The sequence below is a fragment of the Bubalus bubalis genome, chromosome 3 (assembly GCF_019923935.1).
Source record: "Bubalus bubalis isolate 160015118507 breed Murrah chromosome 3, NDDB_SH_1, whole genome shotgun sequence".
NCBI lineage: Eukaryota > Metazoa > Chordata > Mammalia > Artiodactyla > Bovidae > Bubalus > Bubalus bubalis.
In genome coordinates this window covers 28,178,840-28,205,668 of record NC_059159.1, presented here as the reverse complement: position 1 = coordinate 28,205,668, position 26,829 = coordinate 28,178,840, and the positions used below count along the sequence as shown (strand labels likewise).

At 51.2% G+C, this 26,829-nt stretch overlaps 1 protein-coding gene across 2 annotated transcripts; it reads left to right on the top strand.

The window, feature by feature from the left end:
• Positions 1-5,810: 5,810 nt before the first annotated feature.
• FLCN (folliculin) lies at positions 5,811-21,969 on the top strand. 2 transcript variants are annotated; one of them, XM_006042846.3, is made up of 12 exons: positions 5,811-5,968; positions 9,444-9,715; positions 10,888-11,034; positions 11,808-12,029; positions 12,822-12,982; positions 14,328-14,419; positions 15,758-15,948; positions 17,774-17,887; positions 18,648-18,771; positions 19,748-19,879; positions 19,984-20,089; positions 20,766-21,969. In XM_006042846.3, the coding sequence occupies exons 2-12, from the start codon at positions 9,467-9,469 to the stop codon at positions 20,803-20,805; spliced, it is 1,578 nt and encodes a 525-aa protein (XP_006042908.1). In that variant the 5' UTR covers positions 5,811-5,968; positions 9,444-9,466; the 3' UTR covers positions 20,806-21,969. The 2 variants fall into 2 exon arrangements, with proteins under 2 accessions (XP_006042908.1, XP_006042907.1); XM_006042845.3 differs by having other exon boundaries at positions 20,735-21,969.
• The last annotated feature ends 4,860 nt before the right edge of the window (positions 21,970-26,829 follow it).

Genomic DNA, 26,829 nt, shown 5'->3' with positions numbered 1-26,829 from the left:
ATTGTACAGTAGTATGAACATTCTTTGGCGTTGCCTTTCTTTGGGATTGGAATGAAAACTGACTTTTTCCAGTCCTATGGCCATTGCTCAGTTTTCCAAATTTGCTGGTATATTGAGTGAAGCACTTTCACAGGATCATCTTTTAGGAGTTAAAATGGCTCAGCTGGAATTCCATCACCTCCACTAGCTTTGTTCATAGTAATGCTTCCTAAGGCCCACTTCATTTTGGACTCCAGGATGTCTGGCTCACACCATTGTGGTTATCTGGGTCATTAAGATCTTTTTTGTATAGTTGTTCTATGTATTCTTGCCACCTTTTCTGAGCCACTTAATTGCATGTAAATCTGAGCAGTTGCAAAGGGCCCAGAGAAACTGAATGACTGGGTAAATCAGATACTTGTGAAAAGGGAAATATGATGACTCCTCTTCTTAGGCAGTTAAGCAACTTGATGGTGATGCACAAAGACAAAATTCCACCTTATCCTTTCCTAAAATCAAAAGCTGAAACCAGGGAACTTTTGCTAGTCGAAGGAATTTAATAAGCCTGGGTCCATAATGGACTGTTAAATTTATGATTAGACTAAAAAGTTCAGGGTTTAGCAAGCAGCAGCAATGGCACCCCACTCCAGTACTCTTGCCTGGAAAATCCCATGGACGGAGGAGCCTGGAGGGCTGCAGTCCATGGGGTCACTAAGAGTTGGACACGACTGAGCGACTTCACTTTCGCTTTTCACTTTCATGCATTGGAGAAGGAAATGGCAACCCACTCCAGTGTTCTTGCCTGGAGAATCCCAGGGACGGGGGAGCCTGGTGGGCTGCCGTCTATGGGGTCGCGCAGAGTTGGACATGACTGAAGCGACTTAGCAGTAGCAGCAGTGTTAGATTAAAATATGAATGAGCTATCAATTGAATTCTAATTGGAGAGGAGAGTTAATAAGTTCCTTGAAAGTGCTGTGATAAAAAAGCAAAAATAAACACTAGGGTTTTTTTTTAGGAGATAATATTTGACGACTAATAGTTTTCTTGCCTTGCAACTAGCCAGACACCTTATATGCAGAGTTTATTGTCTAATAACTCCAACGTGTCTAATAACTCCTCAATGTGATATACAAGCCATGCTTGAGTGCCCCTTCTGAAATATTACCCATCACTTGCTTTGCTGCCTCTCAGCGGCTGGTCAGACTCCCAAACTGTTACACATATATGAAAACCTTGATTTTACTGCAAGAAACGAAAGCTTGCATTATTAATTTTTATAACAGGGAAACTGTTATAGTATCCTTGAAATAATGATGTGATTAACAATGTTACATCCAGCTTGCTTACAAATAAAACATACCTCTTTTTTCTGAAACTGAAAACTAATTCAGGGAGGGACATGGTGGTTCTGACTCAAAGCTCAGCTGTATTCTATAGCTACACGAGGGCCTACGTTAGGGAGCGTGCACTCGGAAACATCAAAGGACATCTCAGTGAGACTTTTACTTTTCTCTCTTGGCTCTGTGATCTTGGCAGCTGGCATCGGTGAGACACCCCTCAGTCCAATGCTCAGCTGTCAGTACTCCCCCGAAAATCCTCGTCATTAGGAGTAGGAAGGCAGAGAAGCAGCAAGAAATCTTTAATTCTGATTAAGCCCATTTCAGTGGTGGAATAACATGTTCTGGATGGTGAATGCTGGGCAAGAGTACAGTACTTTTGGTAACATTTCTTGAGACTCCTACGATGAAGCTCGTAGGTCTAGCATGGTATTTCATTTGGTTGAGCAAAATTGGGCATTATTGCCAGCTATGCTTTCTGAACATTGCTGCTGGGTTTTGATTGCCTTTCCCACTGATAATATGGATTACATTTTCTCACCTCTAAGATGTCTCTTTTGTTAAATGTCCTTAGAAGTTTATCCTGAGAGTCCAGTTTAATTAAACCTTGGTATAATTCACTAACTCAAGGAATTGACAGTTAAACAGATTTATAGATTTGAAAAAGCACCTCCAAAAGCAATGCTGGGAAAGATATTAATGGCATAAATGGAATCCATCTGTAGTTGAATGCACATTTTTATTGAAAATGACAGTGGTTGAATAAACCTTCTTTCACTTGGGACCTTTACTAGCCTATCACCATGGAAATAAGGATAATCTGAGCAAGGTGGTGTCCTCCACACAAAATGAGGAATTCCTGGACTTAGTTACAAGATGAGAAAGCAACTTTTTTTTCTTGGTTTAAAACCTGACTGACCAATGTTAGTTTCAAGAACACCTACTGTTGAGGTCCTTTAATGGACCGGAACCTGGTGGTCTGGTGTCTACGATAAGAAATTAAAGGAGAAAGAAAGAGGCTGATATTCCTTGGTTTACACAGAAAACTAATAAAGTCCCTGACACGGGGCTTGCTCTGTTCACGAAGGCCTCAGGTGCTCTCTCGATGGGGTGAAGGTGCAGAGCGCCTTCTCAAGAGGGTCTTAGAAGCCCGGGCAGGAAAGTGAACCCAGAGGGCCTCTGCGCTCCAGAGAATTAGCCTGAAAAAGAGAGAGAAAGGGGGTGGGTAGAGGGAAGACATGGGGACCAAAGCTCTGATGGAGCAAAGGTGTTTTAATCAACATGGTGTGGGCATATATACTGTTTTGCTGCTGCTGCTGCTGCTAAGTTGCTTCAGTCATGTCCGACTCTGTGCAACCCCCTTAGACAGCAGCCCACCAGGCTCCCCGGTCCCTGGGATTCTTCAGGCAAGAACACTGGAGTGGGTTGCCTTACAAGGTAGGTATTCTCAGCAAAGATAAAGATTAAAATTCCAGACTTACAAAACATAGGTGATCCATATTAAAGAGAAAGAGGTGTAAACAATCCCTTTTATCTTACGGTACATAAGAAGGAAGAGGGCACTTATCACTGTATTGAAAACTAACGGAAGGAAATGCCTGGATTCCTCAGCCCCCGGAGAGGCTTTCCTCTCCTCTTAATTCCTGAATATTCAGGAATTAATAAGGAACAGAGAATTCCTGACAGATCCAAAACAGCACACAGGAAGCCTCCTGTTAAATGCTTCCTGACAACCTACCAAAAAGAAAAAATGGGAAAAAGAATTACTAAAAATTAAAAAAAAATTTTTTTAAAGATCTGTCTTCCTGATTAGAGTGGCAGAATATGCAATTGGATTTAAACTTTTTATTTATTTATTTTTGGCTGTGCTGGGTCTTCATTGCTTTTCCCTAGTTGCAGCGAGTCAGAACTACTCTTTGGTTGTGGTACACAAGCTTCTCTTTGTGGCGGCTTCTCTTGTTTTGGGGCACAGTCTCTAGGCATGCAGGCTTTAGTTGCAGTTCATGGGCTCAGCAGTTGTGGCTGGTGGGCTTTTGTTGCTCCGAGGCATGTGGGATCTTCCTGGATCAGGTGAATTCTTTACCACTGAGCCACCAGGGAAGACTCATGGATTTTTTAAGTTATTAGTCTCCTTGTTAAATAAAAACAGCCATGGCAACAAAGCTTTAGAAAGTTTTGTTCTTTATTAGCGTGGAAGTCAGTTGATCAGATTTGTATTCAGAATTGCTGCTGTAGCCATTTTCTAGGGTGAATCCTGTTCACCTTGACAGATGTTGGAAATATTTTCTTTTAGAAACGGGAAAGGCACAGCTATACTTTGTTGTTGTTCAGTAGCTAAGTTGTGTCTGAGTCTTTTCACCCTATAGACTGCAGCATGCCAAGCTCCGTTGTCCTCCACATCTCCTGGAGTCTGCTCAAATTCATGTCCATTGAGTCTCTGATGCTATCTAACCATCTCATCCTCTGCCATCCCCTTCTCCTTTTGCCTTCAATCTTTCCCAGCATCAGGGTCTTTTCCAATGAGTTGGCTCTTTGCATCAGGTGGCCAAAGTATTGGAGCTTCAGCATCAGTCCTTCCAATGAATATTCAGGGTTGATTTCCTTTATGATTGACTGGTTTGATCTCCTAGCTGTCCAGGGGATTCTCAAGAATCCTCTCCAGCACAATTCAAAAGCGTCAGCTCTTTGGCGCTCAGCCTTCTTTATGGTCCAACTCTCACATCCATACATGATTACTGGAAAAACTATAGCTTTGACTAGATGGATCTTTGTTGGCAAAGTAATGTCTCTGCTTTTTAATACACTGTCTAGGTATGTCATAGCTTTCTTTCCAAGGAGCAAGCATCTTATACTTTCATGGCTGCAGTCACTGTCTACAGTGGAGCCCAAGAAAATCTGTCACTGTTTTCACTTTTCCCCCTTCTATTTGCCATGAAATAATGGGACCAGATGCCATGATCTTAGTTTTTTGAACTTCGAGTTTTAAGCCAGCATTTTCACTCTCCTCTTTGACCCTCATCAAGAGACTCTTTAGTTCCTCTTCACTTCCTGCCATAAATTGGTATCATCTGCTTATCTGAGGTTGTTGATATTTCTCCCAGCAATCATGATTCCAGCTTGTGATTCATCCAGCCTGGCATTTTGCATGATGTACTTTGCATATAAGCTAAATAAGGAGGGTGACAATATTCAGCCTTGTCACCCTTGGGAAATATACTGCTTTCCCAATTTTGAACCAGAGTACCATCTAATGTGGCTCCAAGGGTAAACAAATTGCTTTCAATGCATGAAATCCGGATTCGATCCTTGGTAAGATCCCCTGGAGAAGGGAACGGCTACCCACTCCAGTATTGCCTGGAGAATTCCATGGACAGGGGAGTCTGGAGGGCTACAGGCCATGGGGTCGTAAAGAGTACAAGCCATGGGGTTGCAAAGAATCTGACATGACTGGGCGCCTCACACTTTCACTTTCTTTCAGCAGTGCCAAGTCCAGTTCTAATTGTTGCTTCCTGACTTGCAAACAGGTTTCTCAGGAGACATGTAAGGTCGTCTGGTACTCCCATCTTACCACAAGGTAAAAGGAGACAGAAAACAATGCGTCACAGGCCCTCGGCTCCTGGCAGCTCTGCGCCCACTCACCTCGGCCAAACACATTATAAGCTGAAGACTTCTGGACCAATCTCATAAGTACACAGAAGACCTGATCACTCGCTGTCATGCCTGAATCTTTGCGGCACATGGACTCTATCTAATGGCCCACTAGATACCTCTGTCCATGGGATTCTTAAGGTTAGAATACTGGCGTGGGTAGCCATTTCCTCCTCCAGGGAATGTTTCCGACACAGGGATCGAACCCGCGTCTCATGGCACTGGCAGGCGAATCCTTTACCACTGAGCCACCAGGGATCATCACTCCATAGTTACATATATTTAAAACGACGTGCTACAGCGGACGAGGGAAGGGGGTGAATCCGCGCTCCCAGGCCCCGGCCCCCGCGTCGCGCTGTTCTTAAGATACCCAGCGGCCGCCTCCTGCCCCGCCCCCGGCCCGCGCGCTCCACCGAACACTGGTTCCATTGGAAATTTAATAAAAACGGTGAAACCAAAAGAAATTACAGCATCCTATATATCCGCGACGTCCTTTTTCTCTCTTCCTCGTGGTATGTGCCAGGAGTCCTAGAATGGATCTACTTTTCCTCAATTCTCTTTAAAAAGTGCTCTTTAAATTAACTCATCCTCCCCTCTCCTGGAATGGTTTCCTCCACCTCCCTCCCCGCCTCCCCTACCGGCCCGCGCGGGCGCAACCACTCCGGGCTTCTCGGTGGGGGCGCGGGCTGGGCGGTGGAGAGAGCGGGTCTGGCAACCGTTCTAGGGTCCCACCGGACTTCGGAGCTCCTTGACCCGTGCGGTCTTCCCGGGATGCGGGTCTGGCGGAGCTCCGGGCGCCTCGGGTACGGGGGCGTCGGCCGGCCGGCTCCCCCTCCGCGGCTCCGGGCGGTGGTACGGCCCGACAGAGTCACGCGCCCTGAGGCGGGCGCGGCCCCTGGTGAGGGGACTTAGTGAAGGCAGCCGGGGTGCGTGGGGGGAGGCGGAGATCCGAGAGGGGCGGCGCGGCGGAGGGCTCGGAGCAGGGCGGCGCCGCAGCTTGTCGGGTTAGTAGGGATGCTGTTCTGGTCGAGGGGGGTGATTCCGCTGGCGGGGAGGTCGGGCCGGGGGCGGGGTACGGCGGCCTGGAGCTGAGGAGGCCCCCAGGTTGGCGGGTGAGGTCGGGCGCGGCCTCGTCGCGGAAGGGGTGGGTGGCGGCGGCCGGCGGCACTGGGTCCCCAGCACTGGGACCCTCGGGGTGGACGTGCTCAGGCGCCAAGTCACTAGTGGTTAAGTGCCCTCGAGGGTCACACGCCCGTCCCTGGTACCGGAGGCCAGGCCGCCGTCGGGGAGCAGCAGCGCGTCCGATGTGGGGCGAGAGCCGCCGTGAACTGGGCTTGTCTGTCGAGTGTTCGTGCCCAGACCGTCCTTAACCCTACTGGGTCCTTCGGCCGGATGGCAGGGGCGGGGGGACCCGGCCGGGGTACCCTGCTGGGGTGTGCTCAAGTTCCTGTCGCGGTGGGAGAGGGCGTGGACAGGACCCTGCCCGACGAAGTGTCCTGTTGAGGAGCGTGTCCGGCGGGGCAAGGTTTCTTCTTCTTCCTTGGCTTCTGGAAAGCTGGTTGGGGAGGAATGATTGCTGGAGGGGCATTCGGTCGAGATTGGAGTCGGAGACCCGGCCTCACGCTGCCCGAGGTAGGGTGCCTCGGGCCGTGGTTCCCTCCCAGGCAGGTGGCGCTCAGCTTTAGGCTGATGCTGAGAGGTATTTGGATCCATTGGACATCACCTGGCTACTCGGGGCTGAAGAGGGGTTTTCTTGAGTCTGTAGGTGAGCGGCTGACGAGCTAAGTTTTATTTCGGCTGTGATCCGAGGAGTCAGAAGTCCTGTCAGACAGGAGTGAGTGTCACTCAGAAAAAGAGTAGCCTGACAGTTTGATCCTGGATGCTCAGAAGAAGCTTAGCAGCATCACCTCTGCCCACAGGCTGGGCTGTGGTCTGAAGGGTTAAATGGGCATGAAGTGTAACCAAGAGTAGGAAGGATGATGACTTTATGTACTTAAATATCTTAAACTTTACAAGGACATTTAAATATAAATACTTGTGTCACAAGGGATCAGACATTGCCGTGGACTCTCTGATCGCATCATCAACTTTCTGTGGGCCGCAGCTTACAGGGCGAGCCCCTGCTGAAGCACTGAGAACTGTGGGGTCCCCACATCCTCTTTCATGTTGTCATTTGAGGTTGGCTGTGAAAGTGAAGTCAGTCATGTCCGACTCTTTGTGACCCCATAGACTGTAGCCCACCAGGCTCCTCCGTCCATGGGATTTTCCAGGCAAGAATACTGGAGTGGGTTGCCATTTCCTTCTCCAGGGGATCTTTCCGACCCAGGGATCAAACCCAGGTCTCCCGCACTGTAGGCAGATGCTTTACCGTCTGAGCCACCAGGGAAGTCTCGAGGTTGGCTGTAAGCGGCTTAATTTTTTTTTTTTTTTCCCATGCCCACTGCTCTTAGAATTGGCTCTGATACTTTTCCTTGCCTATAAAATGGCAGGTCTTGAAGCTGAGGTATGACTGTGTTGCCCTGCCCAATTCATGTACAAATGGCCCTGCTGGCTGTCGCCTAGGTGGGATGGTGGCCATATGGTCCTGATAAGTATAGAATTCATGTGGACACCCTCCACAAGTGTTCCACTTTCTGTGGCAACAACTGTCCTCTCTACAGACAGCTCCTAAATTCACTTATATAACACGTGTTAACTTGGTGCCCGCTATGTGCAAGGAACTGCTAAAGATGAGACAAAGTATATGATCCAGTAAAATAAAGCAGGGAGAGGGGAGAGGGTGATGGATGGGCGTGAGCACTTAGGAGGGGCAATGAGCCATTGGAGGTCTTGGGGCGAGGGGGGTGTGGCTTTCTGGACCCTTCTCCCCAGCCCTGCCTCGTGGTCCTGCTCTCCAGAATCTCCATGGAACTCAAGGTCTTCCAGCTAAGTGTCCTCTTGTCTTAAACTATCTTCTCTCCCACTGCCCACCTTCTAGGACGCCCCCCTGCCCCATACTCTGGCTCACTGTGCCTTCCAGCCACCTCCTCCTCCTGTCTGGTCGTCAGGCGTCTCCTTTGGGTTGACTCTGCCGCTTCTGCTGTGAGCCTCATGCTCCAGTGCAGTGGCGGCTGAGTGCTTGACCACACTTTACTGCTGTGGTAAACACAGACTGTCCCCATTTTAGCCTGCTTCCAAGGCCCTGCTGTGTGACGCGTGTCAGGTCCGCCGGGCTGTCAGCATCTCACCTCTGCGCCTCCAGTACTGCAGCCCAGTGGATACCCCTCACCTTTATGGTTTTCCCAAGCAGAGGACACTTGTGTCTGCACGCCACTTCCGCCTTATTGGTGCCCAAACCACCCTGCCCCCTGGCCCTTCCAGGACTCTGCTTCCCTCATGACTTGGATTTTGCTCCATGGTCCCTGGAGTGACAGTGCACTTTGCCTTGCTGCCGGTCATCCTCTGTCACCTTGACCAGCTCTTCCTTCCTCCCACATCTAAGCTCTAGAGGCCCAGGGACCCCCAGCCCTGACTGCCCCACTCAGTGCCGCCCCCCGCCCCACGCCGGCCTGTCATCATCTCCACTGGGGGCTCACCTCAGCACTGCTCTCTGCTCCCAGCTCCAGTGGCCCTGCTTCCTTCCTCGTGCTCCACAACCCACCCATGAGCAGCGTCTGCTTTTCTCCTTGGGGTACAGTCACGCATGGACTGTCCTCACCACCTTCTGCTGCCCAGCCTGGCCCAGGCCAGCTGGCTTCCCTGTGTCTACCTGGGACAGCAGCCAAAATGATCTTTTAAAGTAACATTCAGATTTGTTGTATTTTTCATCAGAATTCCCACAGGTTCTCTAATCTCTGAAAGATAGTTTGGGGTCTTATCATGGCCCTAAAACCCACCCCCTGCTTGACTTCTGCCCTCACCCCCAGCTCTGCAAACATTCACACCCCTTCACGCCCCCTCCTCAGCCCTTGTGGTGCCCTCTGCTCCTTCAGCTCTGAGGAGCCCTTTTGTCTGAAACAACATCCCGCCTCCTCCAGGTCTTCTCTGCCCTTGACCCCTGTCCTTGTCTCCCTGATGCTGTCGCCACATGAGAGGAAGCAGTAGCCCTGCTTCCCTCCCCTCCTGGGAGGTGAGCTCTGTGAGGCAGCGTCATGGCACCTGGAACGCTGCCTGGCACTGGAGCTGCCCCACGGCTGATCATGGAACAGACGCCCCAGGGCACTGTCCCTCGTCCCCACAAGCCCTGCCATCGTGGTCCTGCCTGAAGGGTTTCTGTGTGACCCCGCATTCCATGTGTCTTGTTGGTCCTCACTCCACGTGCCGGGGCGGTGTCTGTTTTGTGTCCCTGCATGCGATGCCATGCTGGTCCAGACTGGGTGCTTAGCAGTGCCGCCGGCCAGATGACCTGCCCCCACAGGTCAGGTACAGCCCTCTGGTCGCCAGGCCCCGGAGTGGGCGGGTTCTGGGGCTGTCTCGGGCATTTCTCTCCTTTCCCCACAGCCCAGCGCCATCTCTAGGGCACCATGAACGCCATCGTTGCGCTCTGTCACTTCTGTGAGCTGCACGGCCCCCGCACACTCTTCTGCACGGAGGTCCTGCACGCCCCGCTGCCGCAGGGGGCTGGTAGTGGAGACGGCGCTGGCCGAGGCGAGCCAGCGGATGAGGAGGAGGGCGGCATCCAGATGAGCAGTCGTATCCGTGCGCACAGCCCAGCAGAAGGTGCCAGTGCAGAGTCCAGCAGCCCAGGGCCCAAGAAGTCGGACATGTGTGAGGCCAGTGTCTCTTGGGGCCCCAGGGGGGTGCGTTTCTTCTCTGCAGGGGCTTGGGCTTGACCTCCTGGTCATGGATGTGACCTCATAGCTCTGGGCCCTTGGGATGCACTTGCTGCCTCTCTTCCCTCTGGTTGTTTCCCCTCGTGCCGGCTCTTGCTCTTTCCAGCCCTTCTGGGCCAGCAGGTGCTTGCCACCATCACAGAGTCTGCCTTTCCGGCCTCCCCTCTGCACAGTGCTCACGCGTGGCCGACCTCCTGTCCTGTCCCCTCAGCCGGGTGTCCTCCTCTCAAGCACCCTGCCTGCTTCCTGAGCTCCGGGCGATGGAGATCAGGTCCCCAAACCAGGCTGATTCTTCACGTGCGGGCCCTGGGTTGAGACTGGAAATCGAGTGGTGTTGGACCTGCCATGCAGGGTGGACAGAAATCCAGCCACGTTAGTTTGGGTCTGTTGAGAAGCAGTCAGCGAGCTTGAGGTTGATTTGATTGTGAGGGGTCGAGAGGGAGGGAGCAAAGGTGGGGAGGGGCCTCTGCTGTGAGCAGGTGACACCTGTGACAAGGAGGCAGGCAGGAGGGGCCTGGGCAGTGGGGTCTTGGGGGAGGGTCCTTGAGCTAGAATGGCCTTGGGAGGGTTCTGCATCGCACAGGGAGGGGTCGCCTTGGGGACACACAGCCTTGGCACCTATGTGGCAGTGGCTTCAGAGGGGCAGCAGACAGGGCCACTGGTCCAGCCCACTTCCATGGCAGAGGGTCTGAGCGTGTGTTTTCAGAGTGTGGCTCCCTCCTGAGGCCCTGCCCAGTGTTGTGCCCAGATCAGAGTGGAGGCCAGCACAGGCTGTGTGAGCTGCTGCTCGGCTCTGAGCCCGTTTTGCTGCCTTGAAGGTGGGGGTGCTTGTGGTGACTATCTTGGGTTCGTGCCTCAAGTTAGATGAGTGGTAGGTACGAAGCTCCCCGGGACTCCTGCTGTGGGCGTGTGGTAGATTAGATCCAGTGACCTCTGTGAGGCCCTCATCCGGGTTTTCCTGTTCAGGAAACAGGGAGCTCCTCAGCCAGGTGTAACTCTGGGAGCCAGTTGTTTTTTACAAAAATAGATTCTTTTGTTTGAGATTCGCACAAGGGGAAGAATGTGTTGCTTGCTTCCTGACTAACTGATTTTCTTTTGTTTCTCGTGAGCAGGGCTGCCGGTCACTTGCTGCAGGGCACCCCGGCTACATCAGCCATGACAAGGAGACCTCGATCAAGTATGTCAGTCATCAGCACCCCAACCACCCCCAGCTCTTCAGCATCGTCCGTCAGGCCTGCGTGCGGAGCCTGAGCTGTGAGGTGAGCGCCCAAGACCTGGGCCCTCTGAGGACCCGTTCCCATACACTCCAGCCTGGGCAGCATCAGTGTTGGTCATGGGCAGGCAGGCAGCCGGCAGTCCTGTCATGAAGAGCACGGGCAGGCAGGCCTCCAGAGTGAGCTGTGGGGCACGCTGGCTGGTTGCTAGCTCACCCTTGTAAGCGCTGGACCTGCATTGTTTGTTCTTCTTGGATGTACTGCTAATATGTAGAGTGTATGTAGGCCATGTCGCTCCCGTCAGATGTCACTGCCATGTCACAGCCTCAGTGCCCATCACATGCTCTCTGAGTTGACCAGGGAGTGAGTCAGGGTGTTTCTAAGACACGTGACTACTGCTGTTCCGTTCCGTCTTAGCTTGTATGTCTCTGTCACGGAGAATTTGTAGTTTAATCGCTCATGCTTCCTGTCACTGTACCCACTTTCAGACCTTCGAGGCTTGTCCTTCCTCCAATATGTTCCAGATGAGTGATGTTGGCAAATCTGAGCCTGGGGTAGATCACATATTTGTATGGAGTTATATATGGCTCAAGGCAGAAAGAAATTAAGGAATCCACTGGCCCTTGCATTCCACAGTAACAAACCTTCTCTTTGGGGAGTTTGATCACAGGAGAGATGGAAGCGGTTGTCTCCTTTCTCCTCCTCTTTCCCACCTCTCCCTGTAATCAGTGTTGGTTCGTTAGTGCAGGAAGAACTGTCTGAGCAGGAGTCACCTGTGTATAGAGGGGGTGTCCTGGAGCACTGTCCTTGTGTCCCAGGTCTGCCCTGGCCGCGAGGGCCCCATCTTCTTTGGGGACGAGCAGCATGGCTTCGTGTTCAGCCACACGTTCTTCATCAAGGACAGCCTGGCCCGGGGCTTCCAGCGCTGGTACAGCATCATTGCCATCATGATGGACCGCATCTACCTCATCAACTCCTGGCCCTTCCTGCTGGGCAAGATCCGCGGGATCATCGACGAGCTCCAGGGCAAGGCGCTCAAGGTGGCCAGGAGGCCGGGTGGTGGGGGCAGGGTGGCAGGGCTTTGCTTGGAGGGAACAGGACGGGGGCAGTGTGCCTGCCTCGGGGTCCTGACCACTGCAGAGTCGGAGTTGTGGCCACAAGCTGGAGGCCAGCCTGTCTCTCTCGAGTCTTGCTGCCCTGGTTCTTGTTCGGCTCTGGCTTAACTGCAGTCAGATGCTCTGGCATGATCCCTGCTGATCTTTGCTTCCTCTCACCGTTGCTTCAGAAGCCTGTCCACTAACAGTGTGGCAGACTCACATTCCATGTGGACATCCAGGGCCACCTGGGGGGAACAGGCTAGTGGTGCTCTGGTAGCAGACAGTCCCTAAACCCCAGCAGCTTGTTGATGCTCTGTGTCCAGTTCAGGCGAGAGGGGTCCAGTGTCAGCCTGGTGGGTGGGGTTGCAGCTGTGGGGGGCCTGCTGCTCACAGGTGCCTGCTCGGGGGGCCCTTGGGCCTGGAGGCCTGGCTCCTGTCCTTGTGGGGGGTGGTTGCGTCTCCCCTCTAGACAGGGTCTGAGCAGTGGAAGCCCCCATGCCTGGAGGGGGAGCCAAGAGCACTGGGAGAGCAGCCCCATGGCCACCTTGAGCGGGGATGCTGCAGGAGAAATTCTTAACTGACGCTCTTTTCAGGCGGCTTCTGACCGCATGGGGACAGAATGTCCTGCTGGGTGGGAGTGGCGGCCCCATCTTTCCTCTGGGTCCAGAGAGCAGAGGGCCCTGGGCTGCCAGCTGGGATTGTCCTGAAGGGCCGTCCTCTCCCTCCGTGGCTCAGGTATTTGAAGCAGAGCAGTTCGGGTGCCCGCAGCGTGCCCAGAGAATGAACACAGCGTTCACCCCGTTCCTGCACCAGAGGAATGGCAACGCCGCCCGCTCACTGACGTCCTTGACCAACGATGACAGCCTGTGGGCCTGCCTGCACACCTCCTTCGCCTGGTAACCAGACTCGGTTTTCTCACGGCTGCTAGGGTGTTGGCCGGACTGTGCCCAGGTTAGGGGGACGGTCACTGGGCGCACCTGTGTGTGGCTCGTGAGCCTGAGCTTGGCCCAGTCGTCCTTTGCCCTGAGCGCGTAGAGGTCGCTGAGAAGATGCTAGTTTTCGGGTGCTGGTCCCAGGCCAAGGCCCGTGGTCTCTCCTCTCCTGGGACAGCGGTGAATGCTTATACTACTCAGCTCTTATGGGTCAGGATTTGGAGGGGGCTGACCTGGGCTGCTCTGGTCTCGGGAGGATCTTCTGCTCTCTGATGCTGGCTCCCTCTCGGGGCTAGCAGATTGGCCCAGCCGTGGGTGGGCAGCCTCAGCCCTTCACCGTGGTTATGCCAGTGACCTGGGGGAGCAAGGCGGGCTTGGCGCTCTTATGCCCAGGCCTCAGTGGCCTCAGACCTGCCTTCACCTGCTGTTGTTAGAGGGGCCCACCTGAGGCAGGTGGGAGGCTCAGTCTCCACCATGTGGAGGGAAGAGTTTGGACAGACTTGTGGACAACCTGGAAACCGCTGCAGTCTGCCCGCCTGCCACAGACTGTTTCTGTCTCTCCCCTGTAGAGTATGTTCCTTCCAGACACCCCAGGTTCTCACTCCTGTGCAGCGTCGCCTAAGCCACGTGCTCACATGGAAATCCTTGAGTGCAGCTCCTGAGAACCTGCAGACTGAGGGAGAAACATGTCTCCCCACCCAAGTGTTCTATCTTTTAAAAATCATTTTATGATGTATGGCAAAAGCAATACAATATTGTAAAGTAATTAGCCTCCAATTAAAGTAAATAAATTTATATTAAAAAATCATTTTAATTACAGAAATTTTCAGACAGACCCAACGTGTAATAAGTACTACACAGCCTTGCTGTCTTGCTTTAGCAGTTATCAGTGTTTTAATGCTTTTTCATATGTTCCCTTACTTTTTTATTCTAGAATGTTTTTTAAGGCAAATCTTAGTTGTATGCCTCAGCCATTAAATCATCACATGCCACAAAGTGGACTCCTTCTATAGCTTCCTCCAGCCCCATCCATGCTTGCTGTCCTATGCTGCCTCAGGCTTGACCTGGTGTGGGGGCTGTATTGCCACGGGCGCAGGTGCCGCTGGGTCTCTGTCAGGGGTAGCTCCTCCTGCACCCCTGCTCTTGGCTTTGCTGGACTCCTGGCTGATAGCAACCACTGGACGGTGCTCAGCTGCGTCCTTATGCCCTAGTGTTCTGTTATCTGGTAGTCAGATCAGCAGGGTCCATTGGTTTCAAGTCCCGTTTTCCTTTTAGCAAGAACACTTCATAGCTGATGCTCTGTTCTCAGGCTCCTGAAAGCATGCGGCAGCCGGCTGACTGAGAAGCTCCTGGAAGGCGCACCAACCGAGGACACCTTGGTCCAGATGGAGCAACTTGCGGGTAAGCAGGGAGGTGCTCATGCTGGGAGCCTGGTGGGTGGCTGTGGGGTTGCCCTGTGCTCAGCGCACCCCTCTGTCCTGGCAGAGAGCTGATGGAGGGCACCCTGGGAGCAGAAACTGGCCTTTTTTGCTCTTCTTGGTTTTATTGGGGTTTCCTGTCTCATCTTCCTTTATGGTCCCGTGAGAGTCTGTCCAGGCAGGTTGGAAAAACCTCCCTTGACCCCGGGGCTGTTGCTTGGGTGGGGAGGGTCGGGGCTGGGAGGTCAGGTGAGTGAGGCTGTCAACCTGCTCGCCTCTCTGGACGGGGCCTGCTCCCTGCTCTGTTCTGTAGCAGTAGAGTGCTGTGCTTCACAAGACCCAGGGGTTTCATCAGGGCAGTGGCTCCCAAGCCTGGTGTCTGGGCCACCTTCCTCAGGTCTGTGGTCAGCTCTCCACATCTGGGTAACCACCTGGGGGTCTGAGAGTCCATGTTTCTTTTGGAGATGATTGGATTTTCAGTGATGTAGTGATGTGGAGTGAACAAGACTCGTGATGTGCTTGACAAGCTGCTGCTTGTAAATGCTTGACCTTAGCAAGCTGGAGCTGTTTCAAGGTTGTTTCTGTCGTCAGGTGACTTGCATCTGAACAGGCTTCCCTGCAAGGGCAAGGTGCTGGATTGCGGTCCCCCATGGTGCTCTCACGGTGCAGTCGACCGTGGACCATTGATCGTAGTGATTGCGCGTTTCTTCGCTGGTGAAGAGGGCAAGGGCAGTCTGTTGGTGAGATGTGTTTACACAGAGAGTCGAGAGTGTTGAGAGAGGTGCAGGTGTGCAGGGCTCACTGTCACGTCTTGGCTTGTATTTTTGTCAAAAAGGTGAGCATAGGGGTTCAGAGCACAGGCTGGAGTCAGATGTGCCTTCAGATCCGGCTCTGGGACGCGTGTATGTTCTGTGTTGCCCAGGCACTGCCCCTCATGTGGGACAGGGAGTAACGATACTCCATTCGTGGGGCTGCTGTGAGGTGAACTGAGATGACAAGCACCTCCTTTCTGTAAGGTGAGGAGAACGGCGCTGACTTCAGGGCAGGACATGTGGAGCCCTCAGGGTAGCGCCTGCGTGCTCTGCTCAGCCTTGGCTCGACTTCTTCCACCAGCCGTGGACAGAACACAGACTGACCACTCCCGGCCCCCCAGGGCTCCAGAGGCAGCAAGTAGTATAGCCAGCTGGCCTGAACCGGAAGTCAGTAGTCTTCTGGTCGGTTTAACCACAAGGTGCCTTAGGCTGAAGTGGTTGTGTGGCGTCCAGAGAGTGAAGGAACCAGGGCTGCATGCTGCGAAACTGAGTTGTCGTCCATCTTGCAGAGTTGGAAGAGGAATCAGAAAGCTGGGACAATTCTGAGGCTGAAGAGGAGGAGAAAGGCCCTGCCCTGCCAGAGGGGGCAGAGGGGCGGGAGCTGACCAAGTGTCCAGCGGAGTCTTCCTTGCTCTCAGACTGTGGAGCCTGGCAGCCACGGAAGCTCTCCGTGTTCAAATCACTTCGGCACATGAGGCAGGTAGGTGGTGGCGGGGGAGGGGGTGGGGATAGAGGGGTCAAACACTGGGCCAGGAGCCCCCACCTCTGCTTCGGGCTCATCTCCACCCTGCACACCTTGTCCTTCAGGCCTGCCATACTCAGAGTGACCAGGAACCTTCTCAGTGGGTGACTGTAGATGACAGTGGGCATCTGGGGTGTCTGAGCCCCAGGCTCAGTGAGGATGGAGGGGGTGTCTTTAAAGAAAGGCCCAGCAGTCGGCTTTTCATGAGTCTCGTATCTTGTGGTTCTGGAACCTTCTAAAGGAGTTGAACAACATTGTTGGTTTGCATGCAGCATGGATACTTTGTAGATTGAAAACAGTGGGCAGTCTTACAAAGAATCAAGAGATCTGAGTGTCCAATTCTAGTAATTGCATTCAAACAAGGGCTTGTCATTCAGTATGAGAGGGAGCCTGCGCGGCAATGGGGGTAGGGGTGGGGCATGACCACTGGGGGTGCTGGGGGAGGGACTGCTGGGTCACAGAGGCCGACAGTTCCTTCTTAGACTCTCTCTTTTTATGTTGAGCATTAATTCTGTCAGAAGACAGTGATTTGTTTTTTGGAAAATTAAAGCCTGATTAACAACAGGTTCTCTGTGGGACTTCAGGGTGAAAACCATTCACTCAGCTTGTACTTGACGAGGCTGCAGGCCGTGCTGATTGTTTCTGTGGATGACAGTTGGGAGGGGTCTGGGGTTCTGCCAGGGTGGGTCCTGGAGGCAGGTCCTCAGGGGTGGCTGGTGTTGGATAACAGAATGAGGTCTTCACATCTGTGAGTTGTTGTTCAGTCACTCTGCCGTGTCTGGCTCTTTGTGACCCCATGGACTTCAGCACTCCAGGCTTCCCTTTCCTTCACTATCTCCTGGAGTTTGCTCAAACTCATGTCCATTGAGTTGGTGATCCCATCCTACCATTTTGTCCTCTTTCGTCCCCTTCTCCTTCTGCCTTCAATCTTTCTCAACATCAGTCCTTCCAATGAATATTCAGGGTTGATTTCCTTTAGGATTGACTGGTTTGTTCTCCTTGCTGTCCAAGGGACTCTCAAGGGTCTTCTCCAACACCACAGTTCAAAAGCATCAATTCTTTGGCGGCCCTTTGGTGGCAAATTGTCAGTGCCACAGGGTTAATCAGTTGATTAAAGCAGGAAAAAAACAAGACGGGCTTCTCAGGTGGCTCAGCAGCAGGAGACACAGTAGATGGGGTTCAATCCCTGGGTCGGGAAGATCCCCTGGAGAAGAAAATGGCAACCCACTCCAGTATTCTTGCCTGGAGGATCCCATGGACAGAGGAGCTTGGCGGGCTATGGTCCACAGAGTCGCAGAGTTAGACACAACTGAGCAACTGAACGACAACAGAGATAGGATAGATCAGGGAGTCTCACTCCCAGGAGGAGGGGTGGAGGTGTGCTCTGGACGTGGATCCACACTGAACAGGGCAGCCTGGGTGAGCCGGTGTGGAGACCCTGCTCTTGCTTGGTGCTAAAGAGTCACAGCCCTGGTTTGCTTTTGAGTGGTTGAGCCATAGTTAAGTGTGTAGAGAGAGAAGGTATGTTGTAGAAAGCTTAGAATGAACAGCGTTAAGTTTTTAAGAGTAAAATTGGAGGACAGATGTTGAAGTGTACAAGAGCTTCGGGCTCAGGCTTTCAGTTGTGAATGCAGAGAGGTCCCCCTGCCCCTTGCTGTCCTTGGACGTGTCACCCAACTCCCCCTTCCCCCTCTGGAGGTAGATGACTTCCTCTCTCCTGGCCCACCTCCTTTGCTCCACAGGCAAAGTTTATGGATGGAAAGCTGTACGCTATGTTTTTCAGGTCCTGGGTGCCCCGTCTTTCCGCACACTGGCCTGGCACGTCCTCATGGGGAACCAGGTGATCTGGAAGAGCAGAGATTCAGACCTCGTCCATTCAGCCTTTGAAGTCCTTCGGGTGAGAGGGTGTTTTTTTCTCTCATGGTTGTGGGGAGACAGTACTGGCCTGGTGGGTTTTATGAACTGTGGACTTAAGGTGTGGGTGTTAGGACATGTCAGAGACTCGTTGCCTGAATCTAACTAAGATCTGTGTTTTTCTCCACTATTAATATGGGGGTCGTCTGCCCTTTCACTGACGAGGGCCTGGGTCCCATCCCTGGTTGGAACTGATTCTGCAAGACACACACACAGCTTGGCCCCAAGATATTTAGAAAAACAAAAGGTAGTGACTTGTGGCTTTGTTTCCCGTGAGGAATCTGCTGTCCTCGTAGACTGATCACATCCCGTCTGCTTCCCCGTCCCCACCCCTCTGAGAAGCCACCTCCACCGGGGGTGGGCTCGGCCTCCTGGGCCTCTGCACAGCGCGTTCTCAATGGGCCCGCCGTGGTGCACCCCACAGGTGTAGTGGTGCCACGGCCCGGGTCTGGCTCTGAGAGTGCGTGCGTACTGCCCTCTGTCTAGGCCCTGAGGGCACGAGGTCAGGCTTTCAAAAAGCTTTGGGGATGAGGGAAGAGACACACAGCCGAGCAGCTGGAGAATGAAGGAGGAGCTAACTCTGCTTAGCAGGCCAGGGTTGGGTTGTGTGGGAGACAGCCTGGGGCCAGGAGACCAGGGACGCCTGGGGAGGAAGGGGCTCTGCACGAGTGCTGAGTGCACTGGGGTGTGGGGACGGAGTCAGCCGGGGCAGTGCTCAGCTCTGGGCCGTTGTGTCCCTGCAGACCATGCTGCCCGTGGGCTGTGTCCGTGTCATCCCCTACAGCAGCCAGTATGAGGAGGCCTACCGCTGCAACTTCCTGGGCCTCAGCCCCCACGTGCAGATCCCTCCCCACGTGCTGGCCTCAGGTATGTGCCTCGGGACTCAGAGTGAGACCACACGACTGGGTATCAGCTGTGTGTTTGAGGACCACCCCTGCTGGCCTCAGAGGCAGGAGGTTCCCATGTTGCAGGACCCACTTTCCCAATGACATTGGCCTCTGTTTTCTGTCTTTAAGACAGGTGTGGGTTGGGCTGGACAAGCTCATGGTTAGGGTAGCTTGCTGGGGTGTGGCTCTTCGTGAGGGCATGTCCCATGCTGGGGTGGTTCAGGAGTCCTGCTGGACTGATCCCTCTGCCTTATGGACTTCCTTCCTTTTTCTGGTCTCCTGTTTTATCTGCCTTAAATCCGTCCCTGCCGCCCATCAGCACAGTGGCCTTTGCTCCGCTCAGCTCCACCTTTGGGACAGACAAGCTCACTGCTCTAGAAAAACGGCCAGGAAGCTCATTGGCGTCCCTCTTCAGCTGGGGGCATTTGGGAATCAGCCTGGGCACCATTCTCACCTCCTGGTGTGTCCAGGCTCCTCTGGTGATTCTGTGAGATGGTCAGATGGTTGCTCACAGAGCTGCTGTCCTTCAGCACTCAGGCTCGGCCGTGAGTCCAGGAGGCAGTTTGCAGAGCACAGGCTCTAGTCTCAGAGACGGGCTTGATGTTATTACCACCATAGCCATGTGACCTCGTGCAAGTCACTTAGATTCTCTGTTTCCCTGCCTATGAAGTAGGGGTTATTGCAGGACCCCCCTCACAGAGTAGTTTAGTATTCAGCCAACTGAGGTATATGACATAATCGGTAGTTATTGTCACTTGATGCATTGTTAGTTTGAGTCAAAAGTGAACTCTTAACTGTGTTCACAAACGACAGATTTTAAAGGCCCAGGTATTAACCTCGAGTGACTAGAGTGTTTCCCAAGATGGTCTGAGATGATTCGGAGCCGCAGAGTCGGGCGGGCTTGTCGTGGGGTGAAGGGGCACACTTGACAGAGCAGTGTGTCTGTGTTGCCCCAGAGTTTGCTGTGGTCGTGGAGGTCCACACGGCCACTCGCTCCAGCCTCCATGCGGTTGGGTGTGAGGGTGAGCAGCCTCTCAGCAAGTACGAGTTTGTAGTGACCAGTGGGAGTCCTGTAGCCGCAGACCGAGGTGAGTGCCGCTGAGCGGGCTGCCTCATCCCAGAATGAGCTGGGGGGTATTGGGGGGCAGCGCTCAGGCTCTCCTGGTGCTGACCCTCTCTGCCCCGTTCCCAGTTGGCCCCACCATTCTGAATAAGATGGAGGCTGCTCTGACCAACCAAAACCTGTCCGTGGACGTGGTGGACCAGTGCCTCGTGTGCCTCAAGGAAGAGTGGATGAAGTAAGCAGGCGCTGTCGCGGCTCCTGGAGTCTTGCTTTCTGGGGAAGGCTAGGGTGCCAACAGCACGGCGTTCTGCTGAGGCAAACCAGAGAAAGAGCTGAGGCCATGGCGCTGGGGGTGGTGCAGCAGGGGAAGGCTTACGAGTCCGCCGCCGTGCAGCCAGCTGGGTGACCTTGAGCAGGTGACTCGGCACCTGGGCCTCAAGCTGCTCTGTGCTCTCCAAGGAAGCAGTTGTTCTTGATGGTTAATTAACTTAAAAAGTTGAAAGATTGGATAGTTCCCATTCTATTACAGCAGATAACTATTCTCTCCTGCCTTCTTAGTAATTTTTTGTCAATTACTTAGCCAAACATCGTTCTGACTTTATATAGTGCAGTGAAGCTTCAGAGCAGGCAGTTCCTTTCATGACAGGAAGGAAAGTTGGTTTTTTTTAAACTCCCTGTCTGGATGCAGCAGCATTAGAACTGGGCAAGTGGGAAATGCCGGGGCAGGCGTGAGCTGCTGCTCTGCTCTGTGCTGACTCCCCTGTTTCTGTTCTGCTCTGCTTATCAAGCTGTTGCTGGTCTTGAAGCCTCTTAGGCCCCAGGACCAGAACTCTGCTGATGGCGCTACGGTAGCTGAGTGTTTGGTTTTGATTTCCTACAGCAAAGTGAAGGTCCTTTTTAAATTCACCAAGGTGGATAGTCGGCCCAAAGAGGACACGCAGAAGCTCCTGAGCATCCTTGGAGCATCTGAGGAGGACAACGTCAAGCTGCTCAAGTTCTGGATGACAGGCCTGAGCAAAACCTACAAGTCACACCTCATGTCCACGGTCCGCAGCCCCACAGCCTTGGAGCCTCGCAACTGACTCTACCATGGGAATGAGCATCCAGGAGGCCTGCTGGGAAGTGGTGATGGCCAACTTGCCGTGACGCTCAGACACAGGTCTCTGATGGCGGTCACAGGGGGTCCTGTATCCGAATGCTGACCTGACCCTGTTTGCTCAGAAGAAGTGGAAGCTGTTGGAGCTGAACTCTGCTCTCTGTGTGGGGTTCGCACCTGGTGTGGTTCTTGGCATCATCCTGCAGACTCTGAGCTGCTCCAGCCCTGAAGAGGGCAGTTGGAGACTTGTGACAGTTTGTCCCCTGCGTTCACGCCCCCTGGGAGAGAAGAACGGATGGAAAGTATGTATCTCCTGTCTGTTCAGCCTCGCCTGAGGTACCTCAGCCTCACTGTCAGATCCTGTCAAGGTTAGCGGTTGAACCGTTCTATTCTGAAATTCAGCAAGGGTTTTCCAGGTTTTGTATGTGTTATGAGTTTCCCTGTAGTTATGGGTTTTCAGAGTATGTGCTAATCTGGAGTCACTGCTAATAACCTGGCTTCAAGTCAGGGCTCTGGGAATGGCTCTGGGTGGAGTGGATGGTCCACGCTCATCGTTGGAGCGTCTGGAATTCGTGGATTTAAGTTATCTGACCACCACTCTTCTGGCCATTCTCTGCTGTGGTTGCTTTGAGAGTACCCTGAGCTTGAGGACAAGCCCTGATCTTTTTGCACAGAGATGACACTCTGCTGAAATGCCAACTGGAGTCCTTTGACTGGCCTGGCTCACTATATGCAGCTGAGACACCCGTTGTCGTTTTATTCCATATCACTCTGCCCTTGATTGCTTCTTTAAACATCTACATTTGGCTGCAGTTAATTTTGGTGTCTTAAGACAGGTTCATTGCCCCTGTGTACATTTTTAATAAGGATTTGTGGTTTGGAAGGATTTTCCAGTAATTGTGCTGATTTGTTTATAGTTTTTTGTGTTTAATTTATATTTAACAGGAAGACCATGTTTATATGACTAGGTATATGTATTGTGCAAGAACGTCAAAATAATAAAGATATATTTTTATAAACTGTTGACTACATGGTTTTATTGGTTTGATACCTCAGATTTTCTTGGGATCAGTCACAGAAAATAAAATGGTTAGAATAAGACCAGTAATAGAACTGTTCTGGAACTCTCTGCTGGAGGCTTACAATTTCCAGGGGAAGACTTAATAAATTGTGATTAATTTTCAGTCAGTTTCAGCTCTTTGTACAACTTCAGATTCCCTTCTCCTACCCCTAGCAGGACCATGCACGTGTTCTTGGATCAACTTGCACATAGCTTTCGGGAATGAGGGTGGGTGTCCTTTGTGCCTGATTGCTGCATCTGATCAGAGTGCAGATGAAGAGGGGCAGCCACTGTGGCTGTACCCCACCACCCCTGGATGAGGTGTCTGTCAGGGAATGATAGTGGGCTGGGGCCCTCTTTCCTCTTCTCAGGAGCGAGACATTAAAGAGTAGGACACTCATAAACAATTTACATGAATGAGAAAATTAAAAAGTGACTGCACATCCAGGGAAGGGTTCAGAAAAAAATCTGAGAAAAATTGAAGTTTACATCTTTAGCTGATCCTTGGCAAAGAGCCTACAAAGTAAAAATGACAACAACAAAAAAACAGTAAACCCCTGGGAAGGGGGATTTAAACGTCCAGTGTTCAACAACAAAATCAAGACATACAAAGAAACAGGAAGGTGTGGACAGCATGTTGAAAGGAAAAATGAATTCAATAGAATCTGTCCATGAAAAAGATTAAACGGCAGATATACTAGGCAAAGACTTTAAAACATCTGTGTTAAAGTTGCTCAAAACAAAGATGCTCAAAGAACTAAAGGAAGATGTGGAGAAAGTCAAAATAATGTGTGAACAAATGGAAATTGATAAAAAGACAGAAAACCACTCGTTACTGACTGCTTACTATACGCCAGGCATTATTTTAGGGGCTAGAAATACAGTTCCCTGCTCTTTTGAAATGTCCATCTTGTGAGGAAAGTGAACAGTAAACAGCTTAAACAAGTGAAAATATTGACTGTGAATAGGCCAACACAAAGAGTAGTGAGAGAGCAGTGGAATACTGCAGCGGAGAGTGCGGGAGGGTCACTCACTCAGCAGGGAGAGGTGAAACCTGGATGATAAGCAAGAGCGATCTGTTTTCTTCCTTCTTATGCCTTTTCCCCCTTTATTCTAGCTCATGGATTTAAATACATACATATATGCATGGAATTGAGAATAAAACAGAAAAATCAAGAAAACTAAAATTTGGTTCTTCAAAAAGATCAACAAAATGATGGTGACTGCAGCCATGAAATTAAAAGACACTTAACTCCTTGGAAGAAAAGTTATGACCAACCTAGATAGCATATTGAAAAGCAGAGACATTACTTTGCCAACAAAGTCTGTCTAGTCAAGGCTATGGTTTTTCCAGTGGTCATGTATGGATGTGAGAGTTGGGCTGTGAAGAAAGCTGAGCACCGAAGAATTGATGCTTTTGAACTGTGGTGTTGGAGAAGACTCTTGAGAGTCCCTTGGACTGCAAGGAGATCCAGCCAGTCCATTCTGAAGGAGATCAGCCCTGGGATTTCTTTGGAGGGAATGATGCTGAAGCTGAAACTCCAGTACTTTGGCCACCTCATGTGAAGAGTTGACTCATTGGAAAAGACTCTGATGCTGGGAGGGATTGGGGACAGGAGGAGAAGGGGACGACAGAGGATGAAATGGCTGGATGGCATCACTGACTCGATGGACGTGAGTCTGAGTGAACTCCGGGAGTTGGTGATGGACAGAGAGGCCTGGTGTGCTGCAATTCATGGGGTCGCAAAGAGTCGAACACAACTGAGCAACTGAACTGATCTGATAGAGGAGTAATATGAGTCATTATATGCTAAAAAATTAGATAACCCTGAAACATGCTGAGAAACAGAAAACTTGCCAAGACTAAATCATGAAGAAATAGAAAACCTGAATAGACCTATAACTAGCAAGGAGATTGAATCAATAATCAAAAATCCAGTAAAGAAAAGCTCTGGAGCTGATTGCATCACTGGTGAATTCTACCAAACAGTTAAAGAATTAATACCAGTCCTTCTCAAACTAAACAAAATTGAAGGAGAGGGGACATTTCACAGCTCAGTCTATGAGGCCAGCATAACCATGATGCTGCTGCTAAGTCACTTCAGTCGTGTCCGACTCTGTGTGACCCCATGGATGGCAGCCCACCAGGCTCCCCCGTTCCTGGGATTTTCCAGGCAAGAACACTGGCGTGGGTTGCCATTTCCTTCTCCAATGCATGCAAGTAAAAAGTGAAAGTGAAGGCGCTCAGTCGTGTCCGACCCTCAGCGACCCCATGAACTGCAGCCTTCCAGGCTCCTCCATCCATGGGATTTTCCAGGCAAGAGTACTGGAGTGGGGTGCCATTGCCTTAAGCCAAAAAAGATACAAGAAAACTATAGACCAATATCCCTTATAAACATCTATACAAAAGTCCCCAACAAAATACAGAATTCAGCAGCATATTAAAAAAAAAAAACACACACACACAAAACTGGACACCATGACCAAGTGGGATTTATTCCTGGAATGAAAGAATGGTTCAACATACAACAACCAATCAATGTAATATGCCCTGTCAACAAAATAAAAGAAAGCCAGTTACCTCAATTGATGCAGAAGCACGTGAAAAATTAAGCACCTTTTTGTGACTTAAAAGTTCCACCAAATAGAAATAGAAGGAAACTCCCTTTTACATAAAAGCTGTATGTGAAAAACCTGCAGGAAACTTAATACTCGACAGGGCAAGACTGAAAGCCTTTCCTCTGAGATCAGGAACAAGGCAAGGATGCACACTGTCACCACTTTCATTCAATGTGGCGGTGGGAGCTAGCCAGAGCACTGGGATATCACCCTGCTTTCTCTATCCATCTGTGGATCCATGTTGAAGCTGTTTTCACATCTTGGCTCTTGTGAATGGTGCCACACCAAACACTGGAGTGCTAATCTCTCTTTGAGATCCCAAATTCAGTTCTTTCGGATAAATACCCAGAAGTGAGACTGCTGGATCATACAGTAGTCCTATGTTAATTTTTTGAGGAATCTCTATACTGTTTTCCCATGGCAGGTGCACCATTTGGACTCCCACCAACAGAGTACACAGGTTCTTATTTCTTCACCTCCGTGATAACAGCCATCCTAGCATGTGTGAGATGATACCTCATTGTGGTTTTGATTTACATTTCCCTGATGGTTAGTGCGGAGAAGGCAATGGCACCCGACTCCAGTACTCTTGCCTGGAAAATCCCATGGATGGAGGAGCCTGGTAGGCTGCAGTCCATGGGGTCGCAAATAGTCGGGCACAACTGAGCGACTTCACTTTCACTTTTCACTTTCATGCATTGGAGAAGGAAATGGCAACCCACTCCAGTGTTCTTGCCTGGAGAATCTCAGGGATGGCGGAGCCTGGTGGGCTGCTGTCTATGGGGTCGCACAGAGTCAGACACGACTGAAGCAACTTAGCAGCAGCAGATGGTTAGTGATGTCAGGCATCTTTTAAAATACCTGTTGGCCAGCCATGTCTTCTTTGGAGAAATGTCTGTTCTTTAGCACAGTTTTAAATTGAATTATTCTTTTAATTTTTTCGCTATTGAGTTGTAGGAATTCCTTATATACTATGGAAATTACCCTCATCTGATATGTGGTTTGCACAGACTTAAAAATACAGTTCTTTAGAGCAGTTTTCAGTTCACAGCAAAATTGAGGGGAAGGTACAGAGTTCCCATATACCCCTGACCCAAGACATGCATTTGTTACAATTTAAAAACCTACGCTGACAGTTTGCATAGACTTTAGTAAATACTTTGTATTTATGGAGTCGTTTACTCATTGTCGTATTTTTCCTTTTTCTTTAATTCTTTGAGGATGTTTGTAAGAGTCATTTTGAAGTCCCTTCCTACTAAATTCAACTTTGGAGTCCACTCGAATCAGTTCCCATTGGCTTCTGTTTTCCTGCACGTGGGTCACACTTTCCTCTTTCTTTGCATGTTGGTAAGCTCTGGTTGAAAACTAGGCATTTTTGATAATAAGAGTGCAGCAACTCGATTTTACTTTGTCTTCCTGAGGTTGCTGTCCTTTGGAAACTTAGCTGGACTTAAACTCCAGCATCTCCCCCTGCCGTGAGCAGTCCCTGGTGTGTCTGCTCAGCTTTGTATTTTCATCTGTTCGTAGCAGGCACCTGTGAGTCTTTCGAATGTGGGAGTCACTGGTGATTTTGGTTTAACCCAAACACTTGGAGCTGCAGGCCTCATACCCTGCTGGTCTGTCTGTGGGTGTGGGACACACTCAAGCCTCTGTTGCTTTCACTTCTCCCTGTGCTTTAGTGGGTCATTCCCCCTTGTACGCTGCTCCCGTCAGCCAGGGCTGTGCGGAGACCATGACTTGGCCCTTTCATGGTCCTCTCACTTTCAGGGTGTCTGTCAGACTTCTAATGCATCTGCTGCTGCCCCAACATGGACTGCAAGCTTGGGCTGCTGAGGCTGTGTGTTTTCATAGTTCATTCACAACCGAGTCCACCATTTTTTGCCAGCAGAACTGTAGGTTTCTGCAGCCAATCCCAGCATAATTGAAGTCTACCCATGTTGTAGTCAGTCAGTTCAGTCACTCAGCCATGTCCAACTCTTTGCGACCCCATGAATCACAGCACACCAGGCCTCCCTGTCCATCACTAACTCCCGGAGTTCACTCAGACTCACGTCCATCGAGTCAGTGATGCCATCCAGCCATTTCATCCTCTGTCGTCCCCTTCTCCTCCTGCCCCCAATCCCTCCCAGCATCAGAGTCTTTTCCAATGAGTCAACTCTTCACATGAGGTGGCCAAAGTACTGGAGTTTCAGCTTCAGCA

Coding starts and splice junctions, on each gene's coding strand:
- FLCN (XM_006042845.3), top strand. CDS start 9,467: ATGAACGCCATCGTTGCGCTCTGTCACTTCTGTGAGCTGCACGGCCCC. Junction 9,716..10,887: donor AGAAGTCGGACATGTGTGAG/GCCAGTGTCTCT, acceptor TCTCGTGAGCAG/GGCTGCCGGTCACTTGCTGC. Junction 11,035..11,807: donor TGCGGAGCCTGAGCTGTGAG/GTGAGCGCCCAA, acceptor CTTGTGTCCCAG/GTCTGCCCTGGCCGCGAGGG.